General features: G+C 32.0%; 1 protein-coding gene across 1 annotated transcript; it reads left to right on the top strand.

The window, feature by feature from the left end:
- The first annotated feature begins 4,250 nt into the window (after positions 1-4,250).
- LOC108222798 (14-3-3-like protein G-BOX factor 14 kappa) lies at positions 4,251-8,905 on the top strand. Its single transcript, XM_017396710.2, has 4 exons — positions 4,251-4,831; positions 6,807-6,929; positions 8,320-8,436; positions 8,613-8,905. Exons 1-4 carry the CDS (start codon positions 4,349-4,351, stop codon positions 8,631-8,633), a joined length of 744 nt encoding a protein of 247 aa, XP_017252199.1. The 5' UTR covers positions 4,251-4,348; the 3' UTR covers positions 8,634-8,905.
- Positions 8,906-16,506: the final 7,601 nt, after the last annotated feature.

Below are 16,506 nucleotides of genomic sequence, written 5' to 3'. Positions count from 1 at the left end.
TGGTCGACAACATCATTAAAAATGTTCTGAAAAATTATTTATTAAGAAAAACTCCTCTCGATTTATTATGAGAAAGATTCATAGTAATTTTTCAAACAACATATGAAACTTTAATTTTCTGAAAAAGAAAGTGTATATTCTGAAAGAAACTATTATATCGTGTTATATCGAGGTTAAAGATATCAGAAAACAAACACGATTCAATATTATATAATGAAACGCGTTTACGGTTTTAAAACGCTGCGAAATCTAGTATTAAAAAATAATAGGAATGAAAAATACTTTATCATTTTATATTGAGGTCTAAGAATATCAGAAAACGTGACATGGTTTAATATTATATAATAAAACGTGTTTACGGTTTCAAAACGTTACTCAATTTAGTATTAAAAAGAAATAAGAATGAATGTTGTAGAAATGAACGCCATACAATCTAAAATTTTGAATCATAAAATGATATCGACGGTCATTTACTTTTTAAATCATTATCTCTAAAAAAATTATGCGCTCGACCAACACACGTTTTTGTTCACAACGTCCGCCCACAATGTAGCAGGTTACAAAAGTATATGAGTTTTTCAATATTGATCTATCAATTTAGATACATTTATCTCTAATTATTTTTGATTATCTTATCAAGATATATCCGAATTATACCAGTAAAATTTAAAAATCTGATTACATAATTATTCAATATCATTTTAATTTATATATATAAATAAATTATATATAATAATTGAATGGAACTGAGTGTATGTGAGAGTTCATCAATCAAATTCTTTTAAACAAAAATTTGAGATTTTTTTAATCGAATTCAAGCTCGGGATTGAATCTAGTTTAGTTTGAAATCAAATTTGTCGGAAATTGACCCAACTCGTTTACACTCAGTAATATTTTGAACTTTTCCGGTTAGTGTTAAATGATTTCTCCCGTATTTGTGTTTTAGAATAACACATACATATATTTATTAAATTCTTATTAGAAAAAAATTATGTCATGCTATTAAAATCAAAATATTTTAAAAAATTTGTAGGTTAACCAGTAGTTGAGTTTATGGGTCTTCTTAATCTACATTTAATAACTTACTGTGATGTTTTTTATTATTATTAAAGCCAAATCGTTGAAATTAAAAATTTAGTTTCTATTCTGCACACGGTTCTGTTTAATTTTAACATTATCTAACAGATATTTTTATTGTAATTAATACGTGTTTAAATATATTAATAAAAATACATCTTTCCATGTCAACTTTAAAATTTTTTATGAAATTAGTTATTAATAAAGGACTTATTTAATATCTTTATTATATATAATTTTATTGTATACTGAAATATACAAATATAATTATAAATATTGTAAATCACATAATACACAGGTGTAAGCTGATATATCGTCAAAACAATTGTTGTGTTTGGTTGAGGTGAATGAAAATGAAGAAAATGGAATGAGATTCGAACTATAATTTAGTTGAATATACAATAATTTCATTTTTTTTACCATTCCATTTGTATCACCTTAAGTGGAGTTCAAACCCTCCATTTTGTGAAGAAATGCTCCATTCCTTATCATATTTATTTTTTTATCTAAATCTTATTATTCAAAATTCGCGCTCACTCATTTTTTTCAAAATCCTCCCTCCTATCCTTCTATTTTATTCTATCCATTCCATTTCATTTCATTCACACCAACCAAACACAAGATTAAAATTACGTGAAAGGATAACTGAATCGGGTTATTATTAAATACTCGTTCGTTAAATATTAAATATTAATATTTTATTCTTTTGTAAAAATAGTAATTTAAAAACTGCTGCTCGTAAAATTATCATGTAATATGATGTTAAATCGTTAAGGCCGACATGGGGGACCAGCGGGAGACATTTGAATTTTCGGTCACACCTCCAAGCTATAGAATATAGAGTATATGCTGCTAATGGGGAATCATATGGTAATAAAAGGAAGCTTTGCTTTAATTTGAAATATTTTTGAACATGCTTTCATGTTACCAGCATTTTGGTTCATTTTGTCTTTCTTATTGCATAATAAAATACTCCCTCCGTCCCGGTGAATTGTATACAGTTTCCTTTTTGGGACGTCCCATCAATTATATACATTCCACGTAAACTTTTATAATATAAAATATCATTACATCAACTACCTTCCTCCACTATCTCTATTTTATAATAATATAAACACTATTACACCCACTACTTTCCTCCACTATCTCAAATCTATTATTAAATATAAATGGGTCCCACCACTATACCCATTTTTCATCCAACTTTACTCATTTTTTACCCAATTTCTTGGTCTCCGTGTCCCAGCCATTTGTATACAAATGACTGGGACGGAGGGAGTACCTCTTTTCCTTTTAGTTCACCGTCCATATAATAATATATTATACTGATTCTTCTAGATGCCCCCCCCTCCCCCTGCATTTTCTGCTTTCCTGTCATAATATCAGTTTTGCAGAAATTAAGCATCTAGGACGGAACCGGATCACTGTTCTTGTATATAAAACCTTTAACAAAAAATTCTGAAATTTTAAATATTTTAAGAAAATTAGATTCGATCCTCCTAATTTTATCCTCTTCGTTAAAATCTCGATTCTGCGTCAGTAAATTCTTTAAACTAATGTACAAAGAGATTTATTTACTGTGATCAACAAGTGTGTGTTGAAAAGAGAACCAACAAAGGAAGTGGCAAAGCGGTACTTTTATTGTTTTGTATATAATCATTTGAAATGTTTTCTTTCAAAAGATAAAATTAGAGAAATGTTATATCTATAAACTTTTATATCTATAGCTGAAAAAACATGAAAAGACAAAATTATCCTCACATTGTTATTTTCTTTTGTTGTTATTGTATATGTACGGGGACAAATTTGTCTTTTTATACTTGTTTGCTCTGAAAATTAAAACTTTACTCTGGATAAAAATTTCCCTAAAATTAAAGAAACTAAAATAGTGGTGGAACAGATTCCTTAGTATTGCTGAATGATATACTTGCAGTTGCACCAGAGCCCGGAGGAATTGCAAATTGGGCTACTTTCATTTGTTGACTAACATGTAAGCCCAGTGGGGAGAACAAAGACACACACACAGTGTTACCTGACAATAACATCACAATTAAAATAACATTTATTGATAATAACCTATCATGATATTTTAACACTTTTAAAATATAATTATATATTATAATTACTTAAATTAAATTATAATAGATTATAATTTTTTAAATTTAATATGATTAATATGTATCATGTTAAATGATGTAATATGCTTTTAAATAGCTAACAGCACGAATAAACAAAGAGAGAATTTAAATATCGTACTAGACAAATAAACATCTAGAATAACATCATATAATTATTGTTACATTTCTCGAGACTAGATATCTTTTGTTAAAATTAGGCAAATAGATATTATTAAAATATTTTATATATCTTAGTTTTAAAACAAAAACCGCATTATTCTAACAAAATTGAATTATAAAAGCTAAATCGCATCATTTATGTATGAGTTGGTTTCAATTTTCCATTTAAAAACCAAATCAATATAACCACAACGTGATCAAAACGGTATCATGCTAGTTTCTAATCCCATCTCAATCTACAAATCAAAAGTCCATGTGATGTTCAAAATTCAAACTTTTAAATTACTATCGTGTGACCTAATGCTATTCAATTTCATGTTCATTCTTTTATTTTAAAAGTTTTTCATTTATTGGAAATTCTAAATTAAATTTTAAAATTTATTTACCAATTTATATATTACATTTTGATTTGATATAAATTCATGAACTATTACATTCTAACCCACAAAATATATGCATTGTGAATAATAAATGTTCTAAATTTTACAAGACAAAAAGTGTTTTTCATAGTTTTTCAACATATGAGTTCTTTGTAAAAGTCAACCAAATAATTATAATAATTATTATTATCATCATTTTTTGTATATATTAAAATAATAATTGAACACATCACTAATCCAATAATTTTTTCCACAAGTTACATGTTATGAAAATTTAAAAATCATTTGTACCGTTTGATGCTCATCCTTAGCCGTTTCCAAGTCTACATACCTAGTCCCCTTTCCTCTATAGTTCCGAAATGATTCTCTTCTGCCGTTCTATCAAAACGACATCGCTCACGATGTCAAACATCATCCACCGTCCATGCCACATCACCATCTCCATCCAACGGCTCTGATCAAACCCTGCCCGCCCATAGATACAGCTCACTAACGCATATAAAATATATACACACACATCGCCGAAGAAAAAGCGAAGAACAATCGCAATCTCTCTCTCTCAAAGACTCAAACTTTACTCTCTCTATCTCTCTCATGGCGACTCTAAGCAGAGAACAGTACGTGTACATGGCGAAACTCGCGGAACAAGCCGAGCGATACGAAGAGATGGTGGAATTCATGGAGAAACTGGTGACCGGCGCGACTCCGGCCGGTGAATTGACCGTCGAGGAGCGCAACCTCCTCTCGGTGGCGTACAAAAACGTGATCGGATCGCTGCGAGCCGCGTGGCGAATCGTTTCCTCGATTGAACAGAAAGAGGAGTCGAGGAAGAACGAGGACCACGTGGTACTAGTCAAGGATTACAGATCTAAAGTTGAATCGGAGTTATCGGATGTGTGTGGTGGGATTTTGAAGCTTTTGGAGACTAATTTGGTGCCGTCGGCCTCCACTAGTGAGTCCAAAGTGTTTTATTTGAAGATGAAGGGCGATTATCATAGGTACATGGCGGAGTTTAAAGTCGGTGATGAAAGGAAGGAAGCTGCGGAGGATACGATGAATTCTTATAAGGCTGCCCAGGTATTATTGTTTTCGAGTTTTTTTTATTCATGTTTGATGTAGTTGAATTGATATTTTGGTTATTTGTTTTTGATTTAGTTGAATTTGTGTAGTTTGTTAATTTTTTGATCATGATTTAATTCTTCTTGGTATTGTGTTGCTGTAGCCTGTATGTTCTAACAAATGCTTGAGGATGTGTCTCTTGATTAAGTTGAATTAAATTAACTGTAGTTGTGTGAATGTTTGGTTAATTGTTTGCCTTGATTTTGTGTTTTTTGATTTAAGTAGGCACTATTTTAGTAGATAACCAATAGATATGCGGAGGAAATGATCCAAATATAGAACATATATAAGTAAATATATGAACTTCTCTATACTAATATTCTTAAGCTATTCACTAACAGTCTAATACTATACAGGATAAGTTCTATGGAGACCACCTTTTCATTGAAGACTTGGAGACCACTTATGTACTGCAACTAAAATACTCCATAAAAACATTGCAAAACATATTATTTTTCGAATCATGTTCTACAAAGATCATTATTTTATTGACAATCTTGCAAATTTTATACATTTGGCAAATAAAACATTAAAAAACATATTATTTTATAAAACCATGTTTAGTGTGCAGAACATTTGTTGATCTTGCAGAACATACATGTTCTGCTTGTTTAGCATAAATAATTTTCAACATTTTCAATGAAATAGTGATATTTATAGAATATACTTCGCAAAACAATAAATCTGGTAGTGTTTTAATTGCAGAATATAAGTGGTCTCCAAGGTCTCCGATGAAAACGTGGTCTCCATAGAACTTTTCTCAATACATATATTTGGATTTACTTTTGTGCATTTTTTTTATATTATTGTTTCCCTGGGCCACAAAGTCATTTTTAATGTATTAAAGGTTCAAAAGTTGAATAATAATGAACAAACTTCAAAATAGAAGTGCCCTTCTTTTCGTGTCAGGATATGGGGATGATATATACCTAGGTAAAAAAACAAATCTGTTCTTTTTTTCCCCCCTTATGGTTTCATACGTAAACATTGACATCTGTCATTATCTGTCTAACTCTTTTACAAATGGATATTAAAAGATTGGATATTTACAGTGGTACAGTATTATAATACTGAGAAAACCCATTTAGAATATCGCGTTTCAACCATTCCAGTTCTAACCGAGAAGGGATGCATAATTTTTTCATGTGGAAAAATTTTGCTGCCTTTTTATACTCACGCAGTATTGGACATATTAAAGTTGTTACGGTTTTGAAATTTTGAAGATATAATTCCCACTTATTTGACATAATATATTTGTTAAAACGTGGCTTGTAATTTTGGACAAGTATTGTGAACACTGAACAGTGAACATATAGCCATGCCACTTCGAGTTGATGATTGCTTTTCATTTGTATGGGATTTATGTGTATCTGCAACTCTGCAAGATCTATGTGACAACATGTGTATGTGGTACACTCTGCTGCCTACATGGCTTTCATGGCGTCGCTATTAAAATAATACACTTCATATGGGGTGGGTGTGAGCAGTCTATTTAGTGGAGACATCTAAATCATGACATCTGAATTTTGGAGACTTTAAGTGAGGAAGAAGTCATTTACATTTAGTCACTTTCTTAAGCGAGGAAGAAATTGTGGCATATAATCTTAATTTGACATTACTCCTTTGGCTGTCATTAGGGACCTGATTTACAGGCATATAATAGGGCAGAAAATCTGTGAAAGTAGTGCTGGTCTATTTGGTATCTATGATATGTGCATTTCCATATAGGTTGAGGGCAAGTTTGTGCGAGTCTGTGTGTGACCTTAACATTTCCTTTCAATGGACGAAGGGAAACTTAGAAATGAGTTTACAGGGTAACAGGGCTTTAAATAGACAACAAACTTGCTGTTATTATAGTTAGGTATGTTAATTGTTGTTAAACCATAGGTCTTGCAGTAAGGTGTGCTGATTTTATGTGCTTTTTGTTTTGAAGGATATTGCACTAGCAGATTTGGCTCCTACACATCCAATTAGATTGGGGCTAGCGCTCAATTTCTCAGTATTCTACTATGAGATTCTTAATTCTTCTGACAAAGCGTGTAGTATGGCAAAACAGGTAATTTTCAGTCTTTATTACATGATTTTGGAATTTGAGTTATCTGGATGATTCTTTTGATATAGATCTGGACTACAAATTACTGGTCCTAAAATTTTCTGCATTTGAGGTATTTACAAGTTCTAGTTATACTTATTACTACATCTTCCTTTACTTTCTGTTTTGAATAAAACTATAAACTTCACTTTTCATTTAAACAAAAAAACTATGAAAACGCATTACATTTAAGTAGCATTCTTCCTTGAACTATGGGAACAAGCAAGTTATCAATATTTGGGACCAGGGGGAGTATATAATTTTGTTAGACTGGTGGTATGCAATGATGAGCAAGTATTATTAATCAAATTTGCGTAAATGCAGCAATAGATATGTCACTATTGTGGATATTATTATTTTATATCAGTGTGCTTTAAACACAATGCATTTGTTTGTTTATATCAGAAGTTGGACAGACTTGTTTAGGCACATCACAGAACTTGGAGTAGGGGTGACAATATTCAACACAGCCGAAACCGAGATAATACATACATAGGTTCTAACCCACATAAAAGGCTAGATATTCCATTTCGGTTAAGAGATACTAGCCTAATAGGCCCAATCACATAAGCATACCAACACACTAATGAGTATCTATTATGACTATATTATCTTCTTATGCAGTGGCAGCCGTTTTCTTTTGATTCTCTATTTTCCTGTTCCTCATACTCTCTTTTTTATTTACACAGAGAAAGATGTATACCTCCGTTTTTAACAACAATTTACTCAAACTGCTTAATCTTTGGAGATGAAGCACAACAGATATATGAAAAATTGCTGAATAGATCTTTTTAGTTGTTAAATTGATTTGTCTTAAATTCAGTCTGGTTTTAGCTTTAAAAAAAACCCGGTATAGCCAATCCGACCCAGACCTGACCCAATACCTAAATTGCCACCACTAACCTGGAGCATAGACGACGTTCATATATTTAAATTTGTGAAGTAAAATGCATATCTAAGATTTCACTTTTTTTAACAGTCTCACTTTTTTAAAGGTAGAAGTGAAGGCAGTTGTGTATATGTGAGGGTTAATGTGAAACCTTTATGAGTTTATGTTGGTAAGAACCTACCTCGGAAGAAGTTAAAAGAAAGTGTAGACAATCTCAAATCTAGACTATCAGTTTTCGAAATTATGATTTGGATTGTGTCTTCTGAAAGAAAATTTCAGTGGGTTATGTTCCGACTGTTTTCAAGTGCTAAGATAGAACTGAATTATTTCTGTCGTGTTCCTGTGTTCACCACTTGCTGTCGGCAGACTCATACAAACCTTATATTTTTATGCAGTTGTTAACCGTGTTTATCTCCTACTATAAACTTAGACAATTATTATTATTTTTTGGATACTTTTTAATAGGCATTTGAGGAAGCCATAGCTGAGCTTGACACTCTGGGTGAAGAATCATACAAAGACAGTACTCTGATCATGCAGCTCCTGAGGGACAATCTCACCCTCTGGACTTCAGATTCACAGGTTATTACTTTTTAAATAGTGCTGTTAGGCATGCAAATGCAAAGATGTTTTAATCGAACTTGACAGTAATTATCTAGTTTGCTATACTTAATACTCACTCTGTTCTTGTACCTATGAGTAGAATCTCTATATTGCAAGCTGTCCGTATTCTAAGTTATATTATGGAATTTTTACAGGACCAACTGGATGAGCCATGATTTGTAGGCCAACCAGAAATCACTATTTCTCCTCAGAGGAGGTGGGCTTGAATGTCATGTTTATGTTGACTAAAACGTGTGTTGTCCGATAATTGTCATCAACTTATTACATGTTTTTGATGTTTAAAAATGCTTTATGAAATCTAGAATGATTTGGAACTTTAGTGATGGAAGTGTAAAGTTGTTTTGCATTTCGGTTATCTGTTAGATTGCGTTTGGAACATGTATTTCATCTCAAATTTGGATTTCAAATGCCATGATTTGGGGTGTCATTTCAAAATTTCAATTTTATGCTAGTATTTGAATGTCCTAGATTTCGAATGAAATCCAAATTAAAATCCATGTTTATATTAAAACATGTTATTGCAAAGTTAGTGTAGTAAAAAAATTTTAAGTTGATGTACAAGTTGTATATACCGAGTCCTCAAGTAGAATTAACATGTTTAATTATCATTTACCAATCCATTTCCTACAAGAACCATCAAACACCAATTCACTGATTAGAAAACAAGGGAGGAGTTTCATGAATCTGGAAATGTTGAAATGCTAATGGGTCAAGTAACCCAGCAGCGTGGCCCAAAACCCAGCAGCATCAAAGCCACTAGGCAGGGTCATGTTGAACTACAAAATTTGAGTTTTCTACCTTGCAGCACTTGCTAATTAAAGACAATTAACAATCATAATATTAATTATAATTACATAAATTTAACCTCTTTGTTTACACTTTAAACCGCCACTTGCATGAAGTTTAATGAATTAAATAAAATGGTACACCAACCTTGACAAATAACCTACCACCACCATACCCCCTATCTGATCAAGTGTAGATCTGTTCACCACAATTAGTTTCCACAAGTGATTTGCATTTTTCACAATTTCCTAACAAAAATTATAATGGATCTCAAATGAGATGGATAGGGAATTATAAACTATTATATTACATCAAGACATTAATCTAATCACAACCAAATCATATCTCATTCATTAAACTACTAAGCAATAAGCATCTTGACAAGAACTAGCTTTAAACCAAGGGGCAAGAGCCTTTGCTTGACATTCACATTTAACAAAGAACAACCCTGTTAGTCCTTAGTCCATACAAAGACCCAAGTTAGTGTGAACCGATGAAACATCAGTGTAAAACCGACTAATATTATGAACCGCTAATATTAAAACTGTAACGTGGAAAACAGTAAGAAATGCATCATATTTTAAAATGTGCTTGTGTAGTTATTTTAATGCAAGTGATGATCGAGAAACAAAAAACGCGGAGGATGTTGAGGCACGCTGTTGCAATGGCGAAGCACGGAGGAGTAGCTGCACATGAGTAGAAATGTTTGCATAATATGATAACATCAAGAATGTGAAGGACAGAGGAATATAAAAGGGGTGTACAATCTTGGGAGCCTTTTCTCCGTAGACTTTCTCTTGTTGTTTACTTGTTTTTCACATCTGCACATGTTATTTAAGAGAATGGTGATCTCTAGGTTATGTTTGTTAAGCTTTTTTTTACAAAGACTTGCTAGTATTAAGAAATTTGAGATATCATTAATTAGTAATGAGGGATTTCATTAAAAAGTTGTTAGAATAGTACTACTACTCTTTAATTTAGTTATTTTGATGCTAACAATACTCTCATTTTTTGTGTGAAGTCCTGCATAGGTCATTAGTATAATCTAGCGGTGTTAAATGATTTTACATATTTGTTGATAGAAATAATTTTGGCAATACCATGCTAAGAAGAGTGGAGACGTTTTACATGTTACGGTAACTTAGAGCCTGTATGTGTGGGTTTTAAGTAGTGGCTTAAAACTGTTTCCGACTTAAAGTTGGAAAATGTATGTTTGTGTAATACGGCAGAAACTGATTTAAAATCATAAATAAGTCAAAAACTAACTCAAAATCACAAGTTAGTTTAAGGTATTTCTTCCAAAAGATTTTATTTCATTTTATTTTACTCACTTACGAACCAATTGATCACCTTTCTTTTCAATAACACAAGAAATGAGAGGTTGCCTTCTAAGAAACTCATGGTACTGGCATAGAAGTAAGCTTGGTTGTATAATGCATGTTGATGGCGTAATGCTATGGCGTTTGCATTACGAAGATGTCCTTTCAATCTCGTTATAATCATTTTTATATCTGTGAATCTCACATTATTATAATTACTGGTGATAAATTAAAGATCTCCAGGTTCGCGTTAGATCGAGAAATTGATGAAGAGTTGAATCGAATAAAATTCGGAAGAGCCATTCTGCAGAAAAATGGAGCAGGGTTTATTACTCTCAAGACAGATCTCCAGTCACATATTAATGCTTTCTGCCCCCAAGTTTACGGATCAATTAACAGATGTTTGACTCATATTCGTTAAACATAAACAGATTATGATGTATTTATCTGAAAAGGGTCTGATTTATGTGCGAAAGCCAATTTTCGTAACAACCGTAGCTTCTAACTTTTAGATTGAGATTTATAAATACTCCCAAAACTCTTACTTCCTCCGTTTTGAAATATAGGTCGTTTGATTTTTTTTCCACATATTTTTAAGTCTTTTGACCGTATGTTAAAAATCATTATTTTTTAAATTTTTTTTCTGAATAATAATATCAATCATATATTTTTATTGAAAAAAAGAAAATTTCAAAAATAATGATTTTAGCATGTAGTCAAACGACTTAAAAATACATGCAAAAAATCAAACGACCTATATTTCAAAATAGAGGGAGTATATTGGCCCACATATCACTGTAATATCACATTTTGGAGATTGTCATATATAATACTCCATACTAAATTTTATATTGGTTATACTTGTGTATATTTAGAACTAATCAATTAACCTATTAATTCAGAATTTATGAAATAATATTTTTTGATAAATCGAAGATTTTTAGTCAAATTAGAATGTAATCGATAAAAGACTAATCAGGAACTTTTTAATAAATTAGGGATCTGCATAATAATAAATTTTCAACTAGCTTTTTGTAGAGTTCTCATTCGATTAAATTAATAACTATATTTTATCGTTGAAAAAGACAAATAATAAGAATGTGAATTGGGCAAAAATATGTTATAAAATTAGTTAAAGTATGGACAAATAATTGGACAAATAATAAAATTTTTTGTGTAATTATTAGTATGGACTATTGCTAAATAATTTGGACTAATTTTTAAAAGTCGTATAAATTTTGTATGATTATTATTTTTATCAAAAAAATGATATTTATCATTTAATTATAATAAAAGACATTATGATTATGAAAATATATTATCCAAAAATATAAAAATAAAAACAAATAATATGTAGGAAGTAAAATATCCAACATGTCAACCAAACACGTTTGTGTTACTTCCCTCATATTTAATGTAGATAGGAAGTAGAAGTTACCATAGGAAATAACTTCCATCATGATACCAAACAAGCACTTAGTATTGCAAGTCTTACGTCTCTCAAAGTGCAAGTACTCCTGATATACTCTTTGATAAAATTTCTAGTTTAATACAAGTTGTATTACCCTAACAAAAAGTTTCAACAGTAGAAATGTAAGAAATTGTTATTCAACTTGATTGACAACTTCTTGTTTTGACCACCAAAAAAGTCCCAACAGCACAAAACACACACATAGAAAGAGAGGAATATGATCATGTGCCTTATAAACTAGTATGAATCAGTGATCCACCACTGGGCTTGCAGCAGTAAAAAGAATAGAAACAACTTACAAGGGGAGGGGAAAAAAGTCAGTTGTGAAAAAAGGAAAACACAAGAAAAAGATTGTGGACAGAAGAGATAAATAATGTGTAGTTGGTATTCATAGCTCGGATCTCAAGTTCTCAACCATATTGCACCAACACTCTCTCCAGATTTGCCTTAAAATAACCAAAACCACTGAGCGGAAATAAACCCGACACAAACCTAGACTCGGAAGCAGATAAATCTTAACATGTTTTTGCAGTTTGGTGGAGGAAATTTCAAATTTACAACATGATGATCAAATATTTGCTTTAACTCTTCGAAAAGATGGTTAAAAGCCACAGTTTAAAGAACAAAAGTAGCTTTCCTCAATAAATGCCCCCTAGCCATCGTTTTAAAATATAAAAGTAATATTCGGTCACTATATTACAAATTATAAGTTCGACCAACTCTATAATTCACTATTCTTCTTATTATTTTTGAAAGTTAGTCGGGACCGAGTCTTAGTATTTTCTCTACTTATTATTTTTGAAAATTAGCCGAGACCCGAGATCGATAGAAATGTGTGGGGGGTTTGTCTGTGGACTGTGGAGGTGGTCCTGAGTCAGTGGTCTTCTGCTAGCTCTTACTACAAAAAGACATTGAGAATTAAATAAGCCATGAGCAAAAAGAAGCAAATAAATTACATACTACACAAAACTCTGACATGAATCATATGGGTTGATACATTTCGGTCCAAAGCAAAATTTTCGAGAGTGCAATTGCAGTGAGGAAAGTTGAAATACAATATAACTAGAAAAGAAATCACATTTCATGGGATAAAGGGTTTGAAATTTGTGTCCAAAGTGTCTTTTTTGAAAATCTTTTGCACGTTCGGAGAGAATTCAAGAAAAAAGAGAAGGAATTCAAGAAAAAAGGAGATGGATTTTTAAAAACAAGGCTAGAATCCGAAGTAGTGAACAGATTTACCCTTGTCTCCGGATGAATTCAATCTGTTTTTTTTGTAACATTGAATACCAAAGGAGGAGGCAATCATATTGTTAAACTGCAGATGCTTAGATATTTGAATTATGGGAGAAAGATTGACAATGTGTAAGACAAAAAGTTGAGATTTAGAATGAAGTTAAATTCACCAAAAGAGATGAGTAAATGGACCACAAAAACTCAATCATTCATTCAGATATATATAAACTCGGTCAGCAATTTGTGTCCGTATGAAGTTCCCTATGTTGTTAAGTATCTCTATGAAGCACTAATCCAAGTTTTAGCTTAAACTCAATCTATGATACATTTTTGAAATATTGATATCACAACACCCCAGTTTCATATTGAGAAAAGTGAAGATATTAGTACAGTTTATAAACATAAATATGACTACCAAATGCACAGGTACACGAAGGCGAGTTTGGAGTTGTGGATACCAAAAATATAAGACGCTATATGCTAAAACCAGGGACGTAGCCAGACTTTTGAACTAGTGGGGGCAGAATATAACAGAGAGGGAAAGAAAGAAAGAGGGGCAGCTGGAAGGAATTGAACTTGTACCTCTTGGGTTAACATAAAGCATCTCAACCATGGGGCAAACAAACAATTTCACAAGAATGAGAGTAGAAATATATACCTACTGAGAAGGGTCAAGTACCCCCACTGCCCCCCTCTGAATAAGTCCCTCGCTAAAATGGTAAAAAAATAAAAATTGTTCACCTTGCATGGGTACAATACAACTGAATAAGCTGGAGCTTAAAGCTTAAGTAAAGATTACTAAATAAAAAACCACGATTGAATACATGGATTGAATTTTGTTATGTAAGTGATAGGAGAACTTTTTTCTTTCCCTTGTAGTAAAAATGTTATGGACTTGAAGAAAGTGAAAAAGAAAACATGCATTGTTTCCCAGCTTTGTGAGAAGATGCATAGCTAACTTAGATGTCCTGTATATTCTTCTTATCAAACAGTTATTCCTGCTAAAATGTTTGTGCAACTTTTGATGCCACTGCACTTGTAAAGGGAAGCCCTCCCCAAAGCTCTGAAAAGAAAGTTTTTGATTGTACACTACCATATTCGGTCAAACAAGTAACTAGAAAGAAATTTTATTCGCCATTTAAACATTAGGTGATAAGTTGAACTATGTTCTAAAATGACATTCTTTAATTCCAAAATTTAGGGGCCATGAACATGGCGGATCTAGGAAGAGGCACGGGAGCATGTGCCTGCCTCATAATTTATTTTTTTTTACATTTTTTTATCATTCTAAATTTTACAAAATTATAAAAGTGCCTCCCCAAATTTTGAAAATATATAGGTGTCTTTCGAAAATTTGCTTGGTGTCCCTTAAGATTTTGAGTCTAGATCCGCTCCTGCCCCTGGCCATGAACCCCGTCCGGCGTCCGCCTCTGGGTTCTGGCTACATGCATGAAGATTTACAGTATTAGCCGTTAATTATAAAAACTGACCCTCTGCCTTGATGGTAAAAACATGTCGAACTTAACTCTTGCATACATGATGGAATACGATTTCAATTACTATAACTCCAACAAAATCTTTTATAGTTCTGGTTCACCCGTCTATCATCCCCCGCACAAGAGGCCAAAGCTGTTAATAAATGATGCAGCGGAGGCCTACGTAATTCTCGCATTTTTCTTCTACAGGTGAGGTGACTTATTTTAACAAACGGGATTGTTTGACAGGCTTAAGTGGTGGGAGGACGTAGCAGCGTTCAAGCGGTCAAACAAATGATTAAACGAATCAGTAAGCGGATTAATAATATATATTTAAATTGATCTATTCACGTGAAGGGGTAATATGATTCTTGAATTATGAATTATAATTAATATTTTAATCATTATGTTACGTTTATGTTAGTTTGTCATAAATTTAAAATTTCACTCTTCATGGTAATTTTTAGAGTGATTGACACTTTGCACCCCATATGTTTAGGCGCTTTTTCGATTTGGTCTCAAACAATTTTTTTTGGCAGTATGCACCCCAAAGTTTGAAAAGCGCTTCGCTTTGCACCCCTTTGACCAATCTCCGTTAATTGACCGTTATAGTTAACAGATTTTAGGTTTTCACTTTGCACCCCACAATTTTAATTTTTTTTTTCATGATTGTTTTGAAATATTTTTTTTCAGTCTTAAGGAAAATATTTTTTTTAAAAAAATATTTTATGATCAATTTGATTTAAAAAAAAATATTTTCATTAAGCTTTATTAAGCAGTAAATAAATGTGGTCTTAGACGAATGAATAATCTTTCGTTTCTTTTGAAAATCCACCCCCCTGGAACATTATAAAGGATTAGGGTTTTATATCCAAGATCCAAAACTACGAGGACCTAAAAAGATGCAGAAGCACAAGAAAAACAAACCATGCTACATGGACAAACTCCCAACCGAACTCAAACTAGAGATTTTTAGTCACCTACCTATTATTGATTTAACGACGCTTGCATGCATGGATCTTGAATTCGAGTATGCTATATGTTTATTAGATTACACAGTCAAGATAATCATCTAGTGTATCTGCAACTTTAAGAATAATGATCACTATATATTAAGTGTTATTAAGTCAATATGTGCAGCAGATGCATACAGTAGCTTAAAATCATTTCTGCTAAACTTCAAATGCAGTTATAAATCAGCAGGCATATAGTATACAGTGAGTCTGCCATTAAGTCAAATCAGTGTTCAACAGATATTGTAACAGTATGGCTTCTTAAATCTTAAATTTAGACACGAAGGTTACAATTATACTCTTTGAAAGTTTTTTTATATAGTCGATGGAAGTGTTCTTATGTTGAGGTATTTGTGTGGCTATATACAAAATATGACTGCTTATTTGTATATGAGTAGGAGGTATCTGTCAGAGTTGCAGGACTAGCTTCTGTTGTTGAATTTCTTTCGCTTCTTTTCTTTGCATTGAGTGCAGTTTAATCCCATTGTGGAACCTAATAAGCTAAGCAATGCATAAATATCCACTATTAATCCCATTAATAGTGGCTATTATAATAATTGCGATTAAAGACACTATTAGAGCACGAGAACATACAACTAAACATATCTAGAACAACAAATGCAAACGCATGCTCTGTAAATATTTCTCATCGAACCTGGTCCTTAAGCCCGGACGATCTGCCTCTGTTGCATCCTTGGTTTCTTTTATGTCTTTCCAAATTTCTGAACAAT

The sequence above is a fragment of the Daucus carota genome, chromosome 5, assembly GCF_001625215.2.
Source record: "Daucus carota subsp. sativus chromosome 5, DH1 v3.0, whole genome shotgun sequence".
NCBI lineage: Eukaryota > Viridiplantae > Streptophyta > Magnoliopsida > Apiales > Apiaceae > Daucus > Daucus carota.
Note: the sequence above shows the minus strand (reverse complement) of the source record. Positions and strands in the feature narration are given on the sequence as shown.

Bases quoted from the DNA above. Each gene is read 5' to 3' on its own strand.
- LOC108222798 (XM_017396710.2), top strand. From the start codon at position 4,349: ATGGCGACTCTAAGCAGAGAACAGTACGTGTACATGGCGAAACTCGCG. The intron at 4,832-6,806 runs GTATTATTGTTT...TTTGTTTTGAAG, and splicing joins ATTCTTATAAGGCTGCCCAG to GATATTGCACTAGCAGATTT. The intron at 8,437-8,612 runs GTTATTACTTTT...GAATTTTTACAG, and splicing joins TCTGGACTTCAGATTCACAG to GACCAACTGGATGAGCCATG.